Consider the following 20,137-nt stretch of genomic DNA (forward strand, 5'->3'; position numbering starts at 1 on the left):
ACAGCTTTGTCCGCCTGTTCTAAGAGAGTAAAAGAAAGACCCTGCGCACTGACAGAAAACTTGGAACGTTTTCTGCATGGAACTTCCCTTTTTTGTGCGAAGGAAGTGCGATCACCTCAGTTTTCCTTCCCGCCGATTGATTCAAATAAGGCACAAAGAATGTCTCCCCTTTTGTTAATGATTAATAGGGTTGTCATCATGAATGTTACAGAAACACAATGAAACAGTTTGGCCGTAAAAAATTATCAAGTATCATAGTTAAATAGAGTAGGCATCTGGTGTTGTGTTTTAAGTTATTTTCTGTTTCTATTATGAAGAATCAAACAAAGTAATACTTCACTGTATTTTGATCAAACCAGGGAAGGAGAAACACTGTGCTAGGTACGTAAGAAATACATCTCACCTAACTTAATAGTTAGCAAGGTACTATTTATTTGGATTTGTTCACAAATGAATGAATGATAACTACGATAAGTAATCGTAGTTAGGTGTCGCCAATTAGTATACATTGTATGCTAGCGACTTTGACACGTTAATAAAGTTCTTATCTTATCTTATGAAAGACTTTATTTCCATGTCAGTGGTCTTTAGCAAAACTAAAACAAGCAATTTTGCAACTTGGTGTACAAGATAACTTCCTATACGATTCGACTTTATCGTTTACAATAGAGGGTAGAACGTTAAAACGGTCATGCGCGCGAACTTCTCAAAAACGTACTTGCAGCAGTCGTATTGTAACCAGTCCAACTCTTTCCACTTTACTGCTTAGTTGTTACAGTTGTTCGAGTGTATATCCAGTTAAGCGTGAACTACGGGTATGATCTGAATGCTAATAAGAGTGATCGTGGAGTTTTCTTTCTGTGGTTGGAGTGTATAACGAGATAGGCGTAAACTACAGGTACGAGTTGAATAATGCATAATAAATAATAACTAATGATAATAATAATAATTATAAGATATTTATTAATTTTGATTTCAATTTTTTCCATTTCATTTTTCACAAGTTTAATCATTATAATTCATACCACACCCGTAGTTTATCTTATCTCGATGTGCAGATAGCATCAGGAAAAAAAACTGGACGGCTGTTATTAGTATTCATATCATATGTATACCCGTGGCTTGCGATTATCTCTATGTCCAATCTACCGTCAGAGCTTGGTCAATAAATGATTTATTATATGGAAAAAGAACACCATTTTCTTGCGGGACAAAGCCGGTAATCCCGAGCGGCCATATAATAAATGGGAGTACCCTCATCGCCGGTTCACATCACCTGACGAGAGCGGGAGTATTTGGTAGTATCCTATCTCTGCTGAAAGTGCTGGAAGATGTTGCCAGGCTCCATACTGTGCTCATCACTGTTGTGTTGTGATGACACTCCAGGAACTACGGGCTGAAACTACGGCAAAACTTTCTAATGTCCGGTTCAGTTTTCAGCTCTTCAGTTTTCAACTCGGTGCCACGAGGCGCCACTGTTCACTTGACTTACTGATCACATGACTACAGTCACGCGTGTCACACCACAATTACTTTTTCTATTTTTGTAACAAGCATACAACGGTGGCTGATGGGAACCGTTGGATAATCGAGGGTGATCTCCGCACTTACGTCTTTTTTATATGGAGACCACCAAGAGATGACAAGATCGCTTATATCTCGAGCACACGCCGCAAAAGTGCCAAAAGCACCGAATAAGCCAGTTAGCCCCAAATGCCAAATTCCATTTTCCTGAACGCTCAAGGAGGAAATGGAAACCAAACCCCTGCACTGTATGAAGTAATCGGATAGCTTGAACGATGAAGCGGAAGTTGAAATTTGCAGACAAAAGTGAGTTACCCCATTTTCAAAACAACTTAATCTCACATCAAAAAACACCTCCGGAAACTCCATTTTATCGTTTATTTATTAATTTTACAGAGAATAGCATTCAGTTAAACAAAATGGTTTGTACCCGGCTCAACACGACATTCACCTGTAGTCGCAAAGTCGGTTGTAAGTTTTGGCAAGAAACATAATCCCGACCCTGTCAGATTTTCCGCGATCATCACTCATAATGAAACGAGATACTATACTACTGAGACGTCAAAATAGACTCAGCAGTGCTGATCAACTGAAGGAGAAGAGTTTACGAATTAGCCTGCGTAGCAAGTATTTCCGCACAAAGAGCTTTTCCGCAATTCTGGCCGCGCGTAAACTGGAGCGAGAGCAAAAATTCCAGGAAGCTCCAATTTACGCGCGGCCAGAATGCGGAAAACCTTTTCGTACGGGAACGCTTGCTATGCAGGCTAGTTACGAATCGAATACTGAACTGCCTGGAAATACACCTTGGTTTACGCTGAGAAGTTATTATGGAAATCATTTACCGTATAGTGCTGTGGACAGTTGTATTCTACCATTACACGTGGTCACAAGAAGGTAAGAACATGTTGTTTTCACTTCATCAACCTAAACGAACAAGGGAAGTGTTATGTTCCGTTGTTTGTACAGCCCGTGCACATAACAAGAGTGGCTTCTGAAACTGACGCAAATCGAACAATATCAGCGAAGTATTTCATAGCATAACGTAACTGTACGAAGCACCGACCTGTCTAAACACATAAAATACACTCTTTTTTTATAAGAACCTTTTTTATAAGAACGTTAATGCTGAGATTAACCAAAATTTTAGGAATTGAGAGTGGATTAAGAAATTGTTTATTTTGCTAATCTGTATATTAAATGACAGGCATAAAATAAAGGTAACAAAAAGTGTATATTAACCCAAATACTTAAGGGCATTAATACAAAATCAGCCTTTGCTGAAAACTGTCCTCAGAAATCTACCTATTATAACTTACAAAAGAGGTAGATCTCTGAGACACGCTCGTAAGAGCCAAACTACGCAGGACACATATAATCCGCCCTCCCTACATGATAGATGTAATGTGGCACATCTCGTCTTCATTTAGGGAGTCCATGCTGGCCTGTCTTCATTATTTTTATACCATGTAAATTTAAGAACATCTTAAGAACGTTTTCAGCCTCAAATCGCCCAAAAATATAAGAACGTTCAGCCTCAGCGCCAAAATTAGACGTTCTTATATAAAAAAAAGAGTGTATAGTCTATTCATTTGCTTGTTTAGAGTGCGTAAAAATAACATAGCTCATGTACTGGGTGAAAATGGCAGCAATTCATAAGTGGTTTGTCAATCTTACACTTCAAAAAGTTGTCATATCGATTTGTGAGAGGTTACACTGGATATAACAGCAGATTATAACCGTTTCTGGCTTGAAATTATAGAGCAACAACGAATTACGAAACAATGTCAATGCATAAAGTTTGCGAAAGTACTAAAATAATACGTCAATAGTTTTGAATTATTTCAACGCTGAATCTGTAAGAATTTTATTTATCAATCAGTGATTTGTTAATTTTGCCTCCGTTACATCGAAAATGAATAAAATGATTTAGCCCATGAATATACTTCAGGCCAAAATCTGAGGCCCAGTCTACACTACAACGGAGGAATTTGAAAATGAAGATTTCACTTGGAAAACGCATCAAATGTTTTCCGTCGACACTACGCTAGTCTCCTCCGCAGCCGTTTTTTGGGGTGTCACGCAACGCTCCCCCCAAAGAAACGGCTGCTCACATCCGAACCACATTCTTTTCCTTTTGTGTTTGTGGTTTGTTTGCGCTCCGTTGAACAGACCGATCACATAATAGCAAAGTGTGAATGACGTAAGCTTTCGCGCGGAAAGGTCTGCGGTGCGAACACGCGAGGGATTTCCGGCTTTTGTTTCACGCCGCACGTCGCCAAAAATAGGCGGTGTTCCCAGGTTACGATCATGACGGACGAAAAAAATTGTAAATGAAAGTCCTAAGTACAAGTGCTTCATGTGCTCATCGCTATGTTCAGCTATAAATGAGACAATATATATTTTCTCGAAATGTCAAATTGTAAGCGTCAATCAAGGGCCAAACGCTTCCTACAGATTGTAATCAGGCCGGAAAGAGCGGCATTCAGAACTCGATGTCAACAAATCGAGGGAAGATACTTGATTTCCTGGTTCCTTTATTAAGTTAAAATAGATATCTTCCTTCTCGACAGTAATTTTTTGAGTTGAAAGCTTCTAATAATTAACTTGAACTTTGAAGAGTCTTCAGCTACATAGAAAGCTCGTTCAAGCGTCGCCGGTATTTTTCGGCGTCCCTAAACAAAAGCCGGAAATCTGTATGTTTATTTGTGACATCTCCCACGACGGGATACAAAGATAAAAAACATTCCCTGATTGGACAAGTTTCAAAGGGCGAATTTGGCGCGAAAACGTTCTTGAAAATGGAACGGAAGAGGTGATTGGCTAATTTCGTGAAAGGAATGTTGTTTGGATGTGAGCAGCCGTTTCTTTGGGGGGAGCGTTGCGTGACATCCCAAAAAACGGCTGCGGAGGAGACTAACACTACGCCGGAGAAATTTGAAAACGCAGCAATAACCGGCCATTTTGGATTTGTGGCTGAGGAAAACTCCGGCATAGAAACAACATTACTATCCTGATGTCATCGCTTTTGAAATTAAAATTTCGTCCAAACTAAAACGCAAAGCCGGCGTTTTCAAATTCCTCCGGTTTGAAAAGCGTTTTCGAAAAGTTCCGTTTTCGTGGCGGATTGGTGTGAACGGTAGGCTTACCGTAGAAATAAAGTTGCGTTTTCAAATTCCTCCGGCGTAGTGTGGACGGGGGATATGAAATGACAGGAAACCTAAGTAGTGCAAAACAGACTGACAATTAAAGGTCATAGCAAAAATAGCATATGTGAAGCTGGCGATGAGTTCTTTAGACTTCCTTCAGCAGCTTTATCAGGCTGAGGAAGCCAGTTGAAATACGTGCTAAAACGCCCAGATGCCATCGAACATAATGGTAACGACGTCATTTGAACAGATGTCCGCTTCCTGTCGCGTGCGCAAGTGGCTTTTTTGATTGCACTATAGACAAGAAAAAAATAATCCCAGCAAACAATGCCAGTAATTTGTGCTTGTCAGCTGTGCGGCAGGAAATTTACAGAGGAATATTATTGTAGGGAAAGAGGAAAATACGACAGGACGCTAGAGTAAAATTACTTCTTATAAAATGACTACAGTAAAAGGAAAATTCCTATTGGTCGCTTATCTATGGCGTTACGACACAGTCACCTATCAGCAAATTATGGGTTGAGGACAATAGGAGGAGAGTCAGGACTTGCACTCGCACGCATTTCGTTCCCTTCGCGCGCTTTTGGAAATGAACGCCTAGTACGCAGGCTAAAGTTTACACAGTCCGTTTTGATACTGTACAACTAACTTGCCTTCCAGCTCCAGGATGAATTTTCATTCGATTGTTACAGTACAATTTGAATCTGGTGTATACTGCAAATGCATTTTATGCCTCAACTACCAATCAGAAACAATATACACGACACCGAGAATATTATAGTTAGAGGAAACATTTTTAAAGAACCCAGAAAGCTGAGAGAAACTTATAGCCTTTAACAAACAGACAGCTTGTGCATTTTTGGAATTGGTTCTTATCTTTTACCCCAAGAAGCCCAAGCCAGGCTGTTCTTAAAAATTCCACATATTGGCGAGTGTGCAGAGAGACAGTCCGACTATCATACGAACGCTATTTGCGAGAATACGGTGTGAGCTCATGTAATGCGGGCTCTACTGGTGCTTTGGTACGTGTTGGTACGTGTTATAGATTTATTAACTTGTATTTATCAAGTGCTTTGTTCCCATATTTCTTTGAAAACGGAAGTGTCGGTGTCTGTAAACTGACCCTCAAGGGGTTCGGGGTAGGTAAAATAAGTAAAATGGCTGTTTCTCGGAAACGGAATTTGTGAATATGTCTCTAAAGCATATCGTTGGTACGATAAGGAATATATTTGACTGATCAACCGCTACGAGAGCTGTCGAATATCTTATACGTTCAGAGGTACGTTATATCACAAGTTAGACGCCACTCAAAACGGTTGTAAATGTTTTGTTACTTAGCAAACTGCAAGGATCCAGGAGTTCCAGAAAAAGGTGCACGGACAGGCAACAATTTTGAACACGGTCAATCAGTTACCTTCTTGTGCAAAAAAGGCTACACGCTGATTGGAAGCAAGTCAGCGGACTGTCGAAACGGAGTTTGGAGTTCATTTCTACCTCAGTGTAAGTTAATATGGAATGAATATCATGTATTTAGGCAGTTACTTTATTATCAGATTAAAGCCTTACAGTTCATATACAGGTATCTTCCAGCCTCACTTCCCCTTTCTGTTTACCCGCTCCTCGTTGATGTCTCAAAAAATTTCGACATTTCTGGCTCTCAATCTAGGCAAGCATGAGTTAAATATCGGTTTCAAGTCCTGCATTGATCCTGGTACTCCCCAAAACAGTCGCAGAATAGGCAGCGACTTTCGCCACGAAAAGAAAGTGACGTTTGTGTGTCAGCCAACTTTTAGCATGATCGGCTTCGACAGCCTGACTTGCCTTGACGGAGCATGGAGTCACAAACTTCCGGTATGCTCAGGTAAGGGAAATAATTGACTGACTAACTTGAATGGAGCTGAGTAATATCTACGTTTATATGAGAGGGTTTGAAAATGACGAAGAGTTGAAGATGAAGGTTTAACTATATTCCAATAAGTCCTATTGCTAAGTATTGTCTTGAAAGCTGAAAGGAATGGATCCTTTTGTATGGGTCAATGAAATAAAGTGGGACATATGTTTAAGTATCCCTTGACATATGTCTATGATATGATTTCAAACATAAGTTTATCCACAACGTCTTTGCTTTATCATTTTAGCAAACTGCAAGGATCCAGGAATTCCACGAAATGGCGCGCGGACAGGTGACAATTTTGAACACGGTCAAGCGGTTAGCTTCACGTGCAATAATGGCTACACGCTGATTGGTAGCAAGTCAATGGTCTGTCGGAAAGGAGTTTGGAGTTCATCCCTTTCCCAATGTAAAAGTAAGTGCACATAAGTTTAAGTTACAACATTTGTTCCTGAACGTAAACCTTCACTCGGCTTTACTTCTTGGAATTAGCCCTCGTATATAGCTGTACCTCACCAATCGATTGAAACTATTATCTGTATATGATGGTTCAAGAAATACTCTTGTTCGGGAGAAAAAACAAAACAAAACAAAACAAAACAAAACAAAACAAAACAAAACAAAACAAAACAAAACAAAACAAAAAGCACTCGAAATCATTAGCTAAGAACCCTGAACCCTGAACTTGTAAACACTTATTTCAAATTTTCAGAGTCCTGTACCGATCCTGGCAATCCACTGAACGGGCGCAGAATAGGCTTGGATTTCCGGCATGGCAAGAAAGTGTCATTTACTTGCCAAGCCAATTTTAAATTGACTGGCACTGTCAGAATCACTTGCTACGACGGAACATGGAGTAACAAAGTTCCCACATGCAAAGGTAACATCGAGGCACACGACGAGACGAATAGTACTGCAACAATATGATCGATCATGAATCAACAATAAGGAGACTATGAGGAGACCACGAGGAGATTATAAGGAGACTATAAATTGGAACATGTCAGGGTCTAGGGCTAGGTCAAGTTGTACTAGTTTTATAAGCCGGCTTAGGCTCGTTAAACGCCCGACAATTGTCAAGTAGCATCGGAAAATCTTTTTTTGACTGGCTTTGAGTATAATTTGTTTGCGAATTATGTTTTCATTGTGTATCAGTGGAAAGTGGAATGCTTCTCTTCCTGAGTATACAGGTAAAACAGTTTGATGTTTGGTGATAAATTCAACTTAACAAACTTGTTAAACAGTAATTTTGTTCAAAGCTGTTTGCCTGGATCCTGGTATTCCAGTAAATGGAAACAGAATCGACAATGATTTCCTCGATGGACAGACTGTGGCGTTCGGATGTCAACCAGGCCACACGCTGATTGGGTCGCAGGTTCTACGATGCGTGGCGGGAAAATGGGATAATGACTTACCAGAGTGTAAAGGTTAGTTTTGAGGGAATAATACAGTAGTTATCAGTCAAGAAAATTAAAAAGAAAAAAGTAATAAAATATAGAAATAATAACTGCAACTGCCTGGGGAAGAATGTTGGGTGAGAAACCTGAAGATCGCAACTTTCGCGGGCTTTTAAGACTAGGAACATAGACTTCTGGATTGGCTGACAGTGTCTATCTCCTTATTCATATCCTTGTTTTTCAGTTAAGGAAGCTTCTGAACGATCAGTCGATATAGCAACTTGAACTGCTGCAACCCATCTATATTATATTGTCGTACCGCGGATATAGGATAGTTGCTGCCTAACTAATAAACACTGTTGCTTTGTTGTTCCTATTCAAGCGTCATGCCCAGACCCCGTTGTTCCTTTGCATGGCCGGGTTCTTGATTCTAAGCCTGGTAACCGACACGGAGAGCAGGTGACATTTGCTTGTGATCATGGCTTTAAACTAACAGGATCGTCAACCATGAGGTGCAACAATGGAATCTGGAACTCAACTGCGCCCTTGTGTACAGGTATAAAGCTAACACATTCAGTCTAAAATTATTATTATTATTATTATTATTATTATTATTATTATTATTATTATTATTATTATTATTGTGCTATTCTCCTAAGTCTTGGAGCTGGACCAGAATCTTTATATACAGAAATTGGCCTACGGTGCAAGTTGAACAAGTGAGTGTGTATTAAGGAGGCTATAGTAAAAGCAAGAAGTAAATAAGAAATTCCATTCAATTTTATTCTAGATATTGACGAGTGTGCAGAGGGACAGTCGGACTGTCATACGAACGTTACGTGCATGAATAGTGTGGGCTCATTTACTTGTACATGTAATGCGGGCTCAGTTGGAGATGGCAAGATCTGCTTTGGTACTTGTTATAGGTTTATTAACTTGTCTTTAAAAAGCGATTTTGTTGCCATGATTTATTTTGAAATGGTGCGTAAAGTGTTGTTGTCTGTAAATTGACTCTAAAGGGGTTCGGGGTAGGTAAAGTAGCTGTTTCTCGTTTATAAAATATGTATATTTGTTTCCTCTGAAGCATATCGTTGGTACGATAAGGAACGGTTCTAAATGTTATGTTACCTAGCAAACTGCAAGGATCTAGGAATTCCTCGAAATGGCGCACGAACAGGCAACAATTTTGAACACGGTCAATCAGTTACCTTCTGGTGCAGAAAAGGCTACACGCTGATTGGAAGCAAGTCAGCGAAATGTCGAAACGGAGTTTGGAGTTCATCTCTACCTCAGTGCAAAAGTAAGTTAATGTGGAATGAATATCATGTATTTAGGCAGTTACTTTATTATCAGATTAAAGCCTTACAGTTCATATACAGGTATCTTCCAACCTCACTCCCCCTTTCTGTTTACCCGCTCCTCGTTGATGTCTCAAAAAATTTCGACATTTCTGGTTCTCAATCTAGACAAGCATGAGTTAAATATCGGTTTCAAGTCCTGCATTGATCCTGGTACTCCCTAAAACAGTCGCATAATAGGCAGCGACTTTCGCCACGAAAAGAAAGTGACGTTTGTGTGTCAGCCAACTTTTAAGTTGATCGGCTTCGACAGCATGAGTTGCCTTGACAGAGCATGGAGTCACAAACTTCCGGTATGCTCAGGCAAGAGAAATGATTGACTGACTAACTTGAAAGGAGTTGAATAATATCTACGTTTATATGAGAGGGGTTGAAAGATGAAGGTCTAAGTATATTTCAACAAGCTCTATTGCTAAGTATTGTCTTGAACGCTGAAAGGAATGGATCCTTTTGTATGGGACAATGAATTAAAACGGGACATATGTTTAAGTCTCCCTTGACATATTTCTGTGATATGATTTCACCATAAATTTATCCACTCTATGCTGTATTATTTTTAGCAAATTGCAAGGACCCAGGAATTCCACGAAATGGCGCACGGACAGGTGACAATTTTGAACACGGTCAAGCGGTTAGCTTCACGTGCAATAATGGCTACACGTTGATTGGTAGCAAGTCAATGGTCTGTCGGAAAGGAGTCTGGAGTTCATCCCTTCCCCAGTGTAAAAGTAAGTGCACATAAGTTTAAGTTACAATATTTATACCTGAGCGTAAATCTTGACCCAATTTCTTGGAATTAGCCCTCGTGTATATTTGAACCTCATCAACAGATTTAACATATTATTGGTATATGCTAGTTTAAGAAATACTCTTGACTGACAAATTGCTTCAATCCACCGTAGGGAAAAGGATGGCGCCTGTACATTTTACCACAATGCCTTGCGAACCTAACACAGCCTACAAGGCACAAAGAAAGCCAAATTTTCACAATGTTTGTCCCTACACTAAGGACATTGAGTAGCCTAGGTTTGAGGATTTTATAACTTTCCTGTACGCTTTTATAAACGTTATTAAGGTTTTCGTGCGCTAAGAACTATGGGTAAATGTACCAGTCGCCATGTTTTTTCCTACGGAAGATTGCTGCCTTATATAGAATTCTTAGTTGCAGATTTTTGTGCTCAGCATCGTTGCCAGAACGGTGCTTCGTGTGTTAGTGGTGACTTGAACAACACGTGTCTTTGTAACAGTGGGTGGACGGGCACATACTGCGATTTAGCTATGAACGGTAAGCATGCATGTTTATCGATTGGTTGCGAGCAATTCAAATAAAATTCGCAGTTTATTGTGAAAATGGCCATTGCACAGTCAACGAAAGACAAGAGTTCATTTAGCAAAATATTAACTCGGCCCATAGGATATGAACAAGCCAAAACGCAAGGGGATAGAGCTGGGGGAAGAAACGGTCGCTCTCGGGTATCTGGAAAACCCGAATAGCGAATAGCGAATAGTCGCAAATAGCGAACAGCAAATAGTCCCGGATAGCGAATAGCACGAATAGTGCGAATAATCTCGAATAGTGCGAATAGTTGCGAATAGTTGCGAACAGTCTCGAACAGTGGCGAATAGTGGCAAAGTGTGGCAAAGAGTGGCAAATCGTAGCAAATAGGGTACCCAGTATCTCGCAGTCAACCTCGCAGCAACGCGGGATGGGATTTTCCTCTAAAAAGCACAGACGCTTATCAGGACAAAAGGTGTTTCTAAACGTAATTTCTTCTGCAAAAGCGTAAATACGTCTTTATTAGGTTATTCTTATGTTTTCTGTTTTCTTAATACCGGCGATGGACAGCCCTAGCCTGAGTCCGGAGAAGAAAAGGTAATAAATTCACTGAAATTCTGTTGCTTATTTGGATAATTGATTAACGCAGGATATTAGATCTAAAGCAGTGACTATTCACGACTGTTCGTCACTATTTGCATTTCGCGACTGTTCGCCACTATTCGCACTATTCGAGGCTATTCGCACTATTCGAGACTATTCGCTTTTCGCTATTCGGTATTCGGGTTTTCCAGACACCCGTCGCTCTCGCACTACGCGCTCGACGAAAAAAAATTGCAGAAGATAAAATTGTCTGCTGACAGACTATTTTATCACTGACCGTAAATGCAATTTTGTATATCAATTGACTGATTGGCTAACTAACTCATTCACTGATATATTTTTAGATTCTTTGGTCAAAATAAATTTACGTCCTGTATGTTTCGGTGCAAAGGATAACCAGTATGGCAGTTTCAATGTCCCTTACAGTGGCCAAATAGCAGCAATAAAATTGGTCCACCTAAGCGGTTACGTGACCTGCGATAATAGGAACTTTTCCCACTGGTCTTTCTGGGGCTGTGGTAGCCATCCTTCATCAAAATATTACGTTGATGTAACCATAACAACATCAACAAATACGATTATTTCGCCGCCAAGCCCGATCCTCAAGAACCAGCGTGCTGGACTGTGGTTCGAGTTACCCGGATATAACTCGTTTTCTCCTGAGATTATCCTGCCGCGTTTTTCTCCTTACTCGGTGAGCTCGGGCCAAGAGTTGCGACTGTGGTATGGTGAGGATTTGGTGGACTTCACTGAAAACGACAACGCAGGATGGGTCTGCTGTAATGTTTACGCTCTGTATATCTAATAAATACTGAAAAGTTTTCGGTTGCAAGAATCAGGAAGATTGTCTGACTGAAATGAGTCAATTTTGTTTTCGCTTTCTTGGTGCAGCAATTAAGGGTTCTATAAATTGTAGTAGAGGCATTTAGTATATTAGTTAACGTCGTTAAAGGAAAAGGGAACACGGAGATAAGATATGTAGAAAGCTGTATAACAACTGTGTTGAACTAAGTGATTAGATGGCAATATTATTGTACACCATAAGGCTAGACACATTAAGAAAGTGAAATAAAGCGAGGGCATTAATTAAAAAAGTTTGTTCATTGTTTTTTCTTCTGCTTTAAAGCTACTAAGTCGTCACGCAACGTCTATTCACGTTGCGTGACGACCGCAGTAACGGTTGCGAAGGGGACTATGCAACAAATGAATAGCGTCAGCAAAATTCAATGATGTAATTTCTCACGAAAATAACGGTCAAGCACAGCGATGGTGAAAATGAACAAGTTGAGTAACACAGAGATATAAGATTGTCTTAATGGATCACTAAATTCACAGAGGAAACTTAAAACGAGATCAGTAAATCAGTGATAAGAGTCACCGCTTTGATCTAGCTAGATGACGATTACAAGTCAGGCTAGGCTTTCAAGAAGACACTAGTGATGAGCATAACATCCAACTCGATCAATGCGACTGATGCAAAATCTTGCAGAGGTGGAAATGGAACAATGGAACCCCAATAAGGGCTCTCAGTCTGGTAATAAATGTCACTGACACGTGTTTAAAAACAGCAGACATGAATAGAAGGATGTTTAATGTCTGTTATTAAGCGGGGAAATCAGCGAAAATATATGAGCGTTTGGTCGGAAGAGGTAAAACCCTCCGAAAATTGAACTGGTGTCTGTTGTCATTAACCGAGAGTGAGGTCTTGAGGGGAAAATCTCAGACCGAGACCTTGACCGAGCGATAGCCATGTAAATACAGCAAGGCCGATGTTTGAGTTTTTCCCGTAAAGAAAGGACGTTTGAGGCTAAAGAGTTGTTTGTTATATGGCTTTTTTGCAGAACCGTAATCGACCCGTGGACATTACGGGAGAATAATGCCATGGATTTAGCCACTCAGAGCGCGCGTTATATCGGCTACAAACACAAGCCATATAATAAAAACAGGTTCCACTACCATTGTGGGTGTTGACCAGCAGAGCGGTGCCCCTTCATCCCTTTTCTTCTCCCTCGTCTTCTTCTTCTTCTTCTTCTTCTTCGTCTTCGTCTTCGTCTTCGTCTTCGTCTTTATAATTGACTTCAATCGAGGTTGGACTGGTTAAACCCTCGAGATACGGAATACACGAATTGAACGGTCTGTACCAAACTAAACTGAAACAAGTCAGCTGCTTCTACCTTGTTTGTTGTTTTTTTTTTTCACAACTAATACGTCCTCTTAAAGTCCAAGGTAACTGTAAAATCTGCCAGGCAACAAGATTGCTAATCTCGTGCTTACGGCGTAAATTGCATACTACAGGAACATTTGTAGTGCCTGCAAGAGAAGGCCTGTCTCCGGTACTTTGATTTGACTTGAGGTAAAGAACCCGGAACCCGGGAACTCGAAATTTTCAAATTGACATCACATCCAGTCGTGCGCAGTATGTGTAAAAGTTGTCTGCGATCGAATGAAAGAATCACGTGTTATGAGTTATTTTTTGCCAACTTTTCCGCACCGCAGTTCTAATTGAATCCATGAGAACCCCTTGACAGGATATAGCTTGGTCAGCTTGGTCCGTCTGTTCTAAGAGAGTAAAAGATAGAACCTCCTCGTTTTCCACTTGTTCGGTCGTCCTCACTGACAGAAAATCTGGAACAGGTTGTGCATGGTCAAAAGAACCAGCAAGAGGTTGATACCAGTACTGATGTAACTTCCGTTATTTGTGCAAAGAAGCTCCATCATCTCAGTTTTTCTTCCGGTTATTGATTCAAATAAGGCACAAAGAAGTCTTCCCTTTTGTTAATGATTAATAAGGTTGTCATCACGGATATTACAGAAACACAATGAAACGGTTTGGCCCTGAAAAAACATCAAGTGTCATAGTTTAATGGAGAAGGCGTCTGGTATTGTATAACTGTTATGAGTTATTTCTGCTTCTATTTTGAAGAATCGACCAAAGTAATATTTCAGTATATTTTGTTCAAACCGGGGAAGGAGAAATAGTGCACCAGGTACGAAAGAAATACATCTCACCTAATTTAGTAGTTAGCAAGAAAAGAGTTATTTGGATTTGTTTACCCGCTACAGGACTACTAAAACAAGCAATTTTGCAACATGGGGCACAAGTTAACTTCTTTGACCTAAGATAACCACAATTTCTGTCACTCTTTTTCTCATTCGCTGAGCACGAAACACGCCTTTATAAAAAAAAAAAAAGCCTCACTAAGCACTTGATTGAAATCTTCATAATTATGAAAAATATCATTTTTCGTTATGCTTATAAGCTCTTGATTGCAAATTTGTGACTCCGAGAAAACAGCAAAGGAATAGGTATTCGCCTTTTTGTTTGGCGAGAGAATCATGTTGGCATGCAATGGCTCGGGAGAAAATGTTTTCCCTTCCGCGCGAAAAATATATCGTACTATCCTTACTATTTTCAAGACAAACTGTAGAAAACTCGTCTGAGCTTTATTTAACTCAGTTATTGTTATGTGATAGTTACGAGAGGCGCCTCCACCTCCGCCCGCTGTTTCCGGATCGAATTAGAATTTGGAAAGTGTTGATTTTTGTTATCAATATAATAAGCAAGTTTATTTCTTCAGACACTTCAGATAGCAGAACGATTTTGGTGCGAAGTTTCCTCGAAGTGAATTTTGTTCAGGTGCCAATTGCGTATTCGTACGATGTGTTAAGTTAGAAAGTTAATCAAGAACTAAGCATGTATTTCCTTTACAGATGGCCCGTTCCCAGGCTGCAATGCGTCCAAAACTGTTCTTTGTAGTTTTAACTGTTCTGGCGTTACCCAACAAGTGTCATGGTAAAACTGCTGACCTATGCCCCGCACAACAAGCAATCTATGGCAAAGCTCTGAAAGGTTACACATTTAAGACTCTTATGACGTCAAATTCATTTGGATGTTTAGTAGATTGCCATTATGAAGACAGATGCCAGAGCTACAATTATGTTATAAAGACAAATATCTGCGAGATGATCAACAGAACCAAGGAGGCCAAACCAGACCAATTTTTGTCAGATCCAGATCGATTCTACACGAAGCGTGGAGCACACAGAAGTAAAGTTATTGTGATTAGAAATAGGAATTATTTGTGATGTTATATATATATATATATATAAGTCTAAATTTTATGTTGAAGAAGACTCTTTGCATTCTAACCAGAACCACTCGGCTCCCTCTCCTCTGTGAACGATTATATTGTTGAGTAAAAGTCTCTTTACTCTCATCAGAACAACTTGGTCCCATTCCCACTCTTCCAGCTCAGTCATGTAAGGAAATTAAAGCAAATGAAGGAGGACAAGTGGTCAGCGGTAACTCATGGTTGGATGCCACTGGTTCTGGAGAGGTTATCTTGGCTTACTGTGACATGAACACAGAAGGTTTGGAACTTTTTCTTTTCACTCCCTTGTTGAAGGAAAAATTGCTTCAATTATACTTTATATATAATGGCCGTTCCTTCTATGAGATGTGCCTGCAGGGAAACATAGTAGTTGTATTCATCATCTTGGACTGGATATTTGTTTTGATGAATACAACTACCATGATTCCCTGCAGGCGCGTTTCATAGAGGGAATTACCCATTCTTAGTTGCAGATTTTTGCGTCCGGCATCGCTGCCAGAACGGCGCTTCGTGTGTTAATGGTGACTTGCACTACACGTGTCTTTGTAACAGCGGGTGGACTGGCACCTACTGCGATTCAGCTATGAACGGTAAGCATGCATGTTTATCGATTTGTTGCAAGCAATTCAAATAAAATTCTCAGTTTTTTGTTAAATCAATGGACAAAGTATGGAACATAGAGGTTTAGACGAGTGATCAAACTTATTTAATGTTGATTTACATACGACGGAAGCATTTTAAGAGCAAGCTTACTTTACAACCAGCCTTTAGGGTTGGTTCATTCTTTGTTTTAGCTTTGCGTCACACTTGAGTTTCTAGCTAGTGTACGGCACAAACATTTCAGCCATTTTCTTTTCTTTTCGATTTAGGAAAGAGCTGCCAGGAGATTAAATCGGTATTCCCACATGCCCCTGATGGAATGTACCAGGTTCAACCGGAGAACGGCAACAACACATTGGTCTATTGTGATTTGACGTCATTTGGCGGCGGGTGGACAATGTGTTACTCTACCGACGACAAAGTGAATCTGAGGACGAACGTGACATTTGGCAAAAATCTACCTTATGGTACGAACGGTTACAGAACAGACTGTCACTATATTCAAGTGAGCTGAATTACGTATCACACAGAGCTTTGGTTTCAGTCGCGTAGCATAGTATAAATGAAGACCTGTTGCTTTTGAAGTGCGTTGAAATTCTCCGCATACTTTCGTTTGCTCCTTTTTGTTAAGAAAGTAATATGTAAATATGTTTCCCTTCACGCCCTGTAATGTTACTGGCCAAGATGATTTCCATCCTCTTCTAAGCCGGCTCTCGCTTTGTTTCCCGTTGTCTTTTAGTTGGAAGCGGGCGTTTTTGTAAAGTTTGGATTTAATGCGTTACTTGCGTTACGCGACATAACTCTTCTCTTCATAACGTTTCTCCTCTCATGTCACTAGCAAAAGTCATAGTGTCTTTGAACTGATGACAGTGTATGATGATTTTGTTGTTGCTCGCCATTCACTGAAAAAAGAGTTAGTTTTAGAGTCTCTTATTGCTTTTTTTAATCCAACGTTTTCCCTTTAATTGCAGTTTCGCGAGATCATGTTTGTAGACGAACAAACAGAAGATAAAGCGTTTTTCACGTGCAAGCTCAATTCCTCTCTTGTTGCCAGTGAAAATTACGGAATATCATTGACAGGACTGCGGATAGGGGGTGGAGTAGCTGACAAAAATTATGAATATCAACTGGTAATCTGTGATATTCCATTTTATTCTGGTTTTATCGTATCCGGATTTTTAAACAGTTGCTTTAAACAATGTAACAGTTGGTGCGATGATGAGACGACTCCCTTCTTCCGGACAGCAACATCATCCCTATCGTATTCCGGAGTCGCGTTCAATGTCAATGGTCATCACGCCTTAACCAATAGACTGATCAGTGTAGGGTTGCGATAAGATAAGTAACGATTAGCAGTCCAATCTTTCGCTGCGTGTTGAATGACCGTCTATATATATTTGATGAATATTCCTTTCAGGACGACCTCTAGAACCGTGCCAATCGAGCAAAACTAGCCAATTGAAAGATTAATTGCGAACAAAGCATGGCGACCCTTTTCGTAACCGAATATTCTATATTGTCGAAGTCATTCTACCTATTTTCTCGCAAAAAGCAATCCAGCTGATATGAATGAGTTCAAAGCAGGTGTAAATGTCAGACTTGCGAAGATGTGGAGGGGAGATTGAATGGGTCAAACCATTTTTCACTGCGTCCAGTTCCTCGGAAGAGAGCTGGCAAGAGGAGAGGTTGGTGACTGACTCTTTTTAGGTGTTTTACAAACTTACATGTGCAGGATGTCATACCTGCTATGTCGGTGAAACCACTAGACATTTTGGCACCAGGGTTCGTGAGCACTTACTCTCGGATCGCAATTCCCATATCTATAAACATCTTCAAGGTTCTGAGTCATGTAAGAGTCTATGCTCCTTTCATTGTTTTTCCATCTTAGACTCAGCTCTTACTAATTTCCAACTTAAGATTAAAGAAACCCTTCATATTGAATGGGAACGACCCGCATTGAATAAACAAAACTCCAACATGTTAATTTAACACGCTTACTTTAATTACTTTTTGTATTCAGCATTTTTCACAGTTTTGTACTCGCACCTTTTTATTCTCTCACTCTGTTGTACTGGCCCTTAAGTATTATGTATCTTTTTCACTGATTTGTAACCATTATTCTACATTTTGTAATTTACACTTACCTGCTTTATATAAAGTCACTCACTTGTAAACATCCGTTAACTGAAGATGGATACAGAGTATCCGAAACATGTCTTGCAAATTTAAAAGGTGTGTCGTCTTTTTTAAATGTTTGATACATATTTGTTGTAAACAAGTGATTGTAAAAACAATATTTATTTCTTGTAATTGAACAAGAACTTTGTGAACCAACTATAGTTTAAGTCAGTTTTTTACGGCTTAATTACTTAAATAAATAGTTGAATAATTTCTTAATTTAATGTCCTTATTGTAAACATATGATTGTGGAAGATCGTAATAAAAGAAACAGTACGAGCTAAAAGTCACAATTACTCAATGTCACTCAATGTCAACTTAAGACAAAACTTAATAGTTTAGCACTGAACAGATTTAGCTTCTCGGCAATAACACGAAAACTGGTGTTTTAAAAAACAGTTAAATCACCTTACTTCTGCAGGAATCTTCGTTTTTTCTAATAACTGCCTTGTACATGGTTATCATTATGGAGTCAACCCAACACGGTGCTTCATAGCAAGGTGGCAGTGGAGAGGTCACATACGATCCATACGTCTTCTGAGAGGGAAGACAATTGCGAACAAAAAGGATGAATAAATCAGTCAGACAAGGAACAGGTTATCTTTCCCTCGCGTTGTCTCTCTTTCCGATGTCTTACCTTCGTTACTCACTGTGCATGGTTTATATTGTATTTTGAATAAATAGCATACGCTGATAACTGGCTAGATATCTACAGGCTATACGCCTTCGGGTCCACAAGACGGTTAACCAGAGAAGCAATTCAACTGCTTGATCGTTTCCTTGACGGCTTGCCTCACGTCTCTCATCTTCCAATAATACAGAAGTGGATTCAAAGTAGAGTTAAACAATAGGAGAGTATCTGTTACATCCCAAGCGAGGACAAGAGATGGCGTGCGTAATCCAGTGGCTCCAAATATAGCTGCAACTATACCAAATGGAGTATAACAAGTCAAAAATGTTATCTGCACCCACAGTGCGCTGGTCACTGTTCTTCTGTAACGTGCTGTGTTCAGTGAACGCCGCCCTCCGTTCGGTTGTCTTCGTTGAACATAGTCTTGAACTGCAGTTTGGCGATGACGAAGATTAAGATAGATTTTCATGTAACAAAAGGTTGAGGTTATTGTGCATAATGACATTGCTATGCACATAATGGCCAAAGCAACACCGTAGAAATAATGTGATAATATTGCGAAGGCAGTGCTAGCAAGCCAAAAACTAACAACGAGGGCCCATATTCGTCGCAAAGTTACCACTTGTCGGTACCTTAGCCCTAACAATAGGGCAAGAAGTCTGTCTACACTTATTGTGGTCAGTGTAAGCAAAGACACGACGCAAAAAATTACACCTATCGTCTTAGAAAGGATGGCAGAATGGGAACAACGTTTGGAATGTTCTGGAGACAACAGACCGTATGCGTAGATAGGCTGCGTGATGAGGCCCACACAGAGGTCAGTGGTCGCCAGGCAACCTAGCAATAGTTTCGATGGCGGATGAAGAGACGACACCTTTTTAAGAGCAACAATGATCAGGACATTCTCCAGAAATGCAGTGATGGATAGAAGAATATTCAATGCTGACAGAAATGTATCTACATGACTGTTTAGACTAGGCACGCAGAATAAATCTTGAATTGGGATGAGGTTTCTGTCGTTAGAGAAGTTTCCCGTCATTTTCAGCCGGCTTGAAATACAACGTTCCCTCAGTTATGTTCTACAGTGTTCCTTTGCTGATTTTTTTTAAAGACTCTTTTTAAAAACCAAGGAAAACCCACAGTGAGTCTGGTCATTATACTTGCTCGGATGTCTTTCCTGTTGGTTAAAAATAAATAATATAGAGTTAGTGCATATATCACCATCTTATTTGTATAGCACGGGTATCAAGAGATGTACGTTCTTGTAAACCTGTCCCACGTGTCCATTATGCACTGATAAAACATGTGAGTGTACTAGCAATTCGCTTCAAAGTTGTTCTTGTCATCCCGCTTCAGTGTACATTAAGCATCGCTGATCAAACATGTCACGGAGTTTACAAAAAAAACTCGCTGACGAATTG

The 20,137-nt window shown here is 39.9% G+C and overlaps 3 protein-coding genes across 5 annotated transcripts; 2 read left to right on the top strand and 1 right to left on the bottom strand.

The window, feature by feature from the left end:
* Positions 1 to 773: 773 nt before the first annotated feature.
* On the top strand, positions 774 to 11,532 carry LOC145466119 (CUB and sushi domain-containing protein 3-like). Of its 2 annotated transcripts, XM_081449916.1 has the most exons (10): positions 774 to 2,418; positions 6,009 to 6,170; positions 6,337 to 6,531; positions 6,809 to 6,976; positions 7,274 to 7,441; positions 7,821 to 7,988; positions 8,341 to 8,514; positions 9,091 to 9,258; positions 9,877 to 10,044; positions 10,479 to 11,532. In XM_081449916.1, exons 1-10 carry the CDS (start codon positions 2,352 to 2,354, stop codon positions 10,643 to 10,645), a joined length of 1,605 nt encoding a protein of 534 aa, XP_081306042.1. In that variant the 5' UTR covers positions 774 to 2,351; the 3' UTR covers positions 10,646 to 11,532. The 2 variants fall into 2 exon arrangements, with proteins under 2 accessions (XP_081306042.1, XP_081306084.1); XM_081449958.1 differs by having other exon boundaries at positions 9,877 to 10,571.
* A 2,212-nt stretch (positions 11,533 to 13,744) lies between these two features.
* Positions 13,745 to 18,370, top strand: LOC145466919 (uncharacterized). 2 transcript variants are annotated; one of them, XM_081450561.1, is made up of 5 exons: positions 13,745 to 15,243; positions 15,417 to 15,566; positions 15,775 to 15,897; positions 16,177 to 16,412; positions 16,879 to 18,370. In XM_081450561.1, exons 1-5 carry the CDS (start codon positions 14,907 to 14,909, stop codon positions 17,242 to 17,244), a joined length of 1,212 nt encoding a protein of 403 aa, XP_081306687.1. In that variant the 5' UTR covers positions 13,745 to 14,906; the 3' UTR covers positions 17,245 to 18,370. The 2 variants fall into 2 exon arrangements, with proteins under 2 accessions (XP_081306687.1, XP_081306709.1); XM_081450583.1 differs by having other exon boundaries at positions 15,447 to 15,566.
* Positions 18,371 to 18,457: 87 nt separating this feature from the next.
* LOC145469256 (melanocyte-stimulating hormone receptor-like) lies at positions 18,458 to 19,862 on the bottom strand. Its single transcript, XM_081452969.1, has one exon. The coding sequence runs from the start codon at positions 19,753 to 19,755 to the stop codon at positions 18,829 to 18,831; it is 927 nt and encodes a 308-aa protein (XP_081309095.1). The 5' UTR covers positions 19,756 to 19,862; the 3' UTR covers positions 18,458 to 18,828.
* Positions 19,863 to 20,137: the final 275 nt, after the last annotated feature.

The sequence above is a fragment of the Orbicella franksi genome, chromosome 1 (assembly GCF_964199315.1).
Source record: "Orbicella franksi chromosome 1, jaOrbFran1.1, whole genome shotgun sequence".
Classification (NCBI taxonomy): Eukaryota; Metazoa; Cnidaria; class Anthozoa; order Scleractinia; family Merulinidae; genus Orbicella; species Orbicella franksi.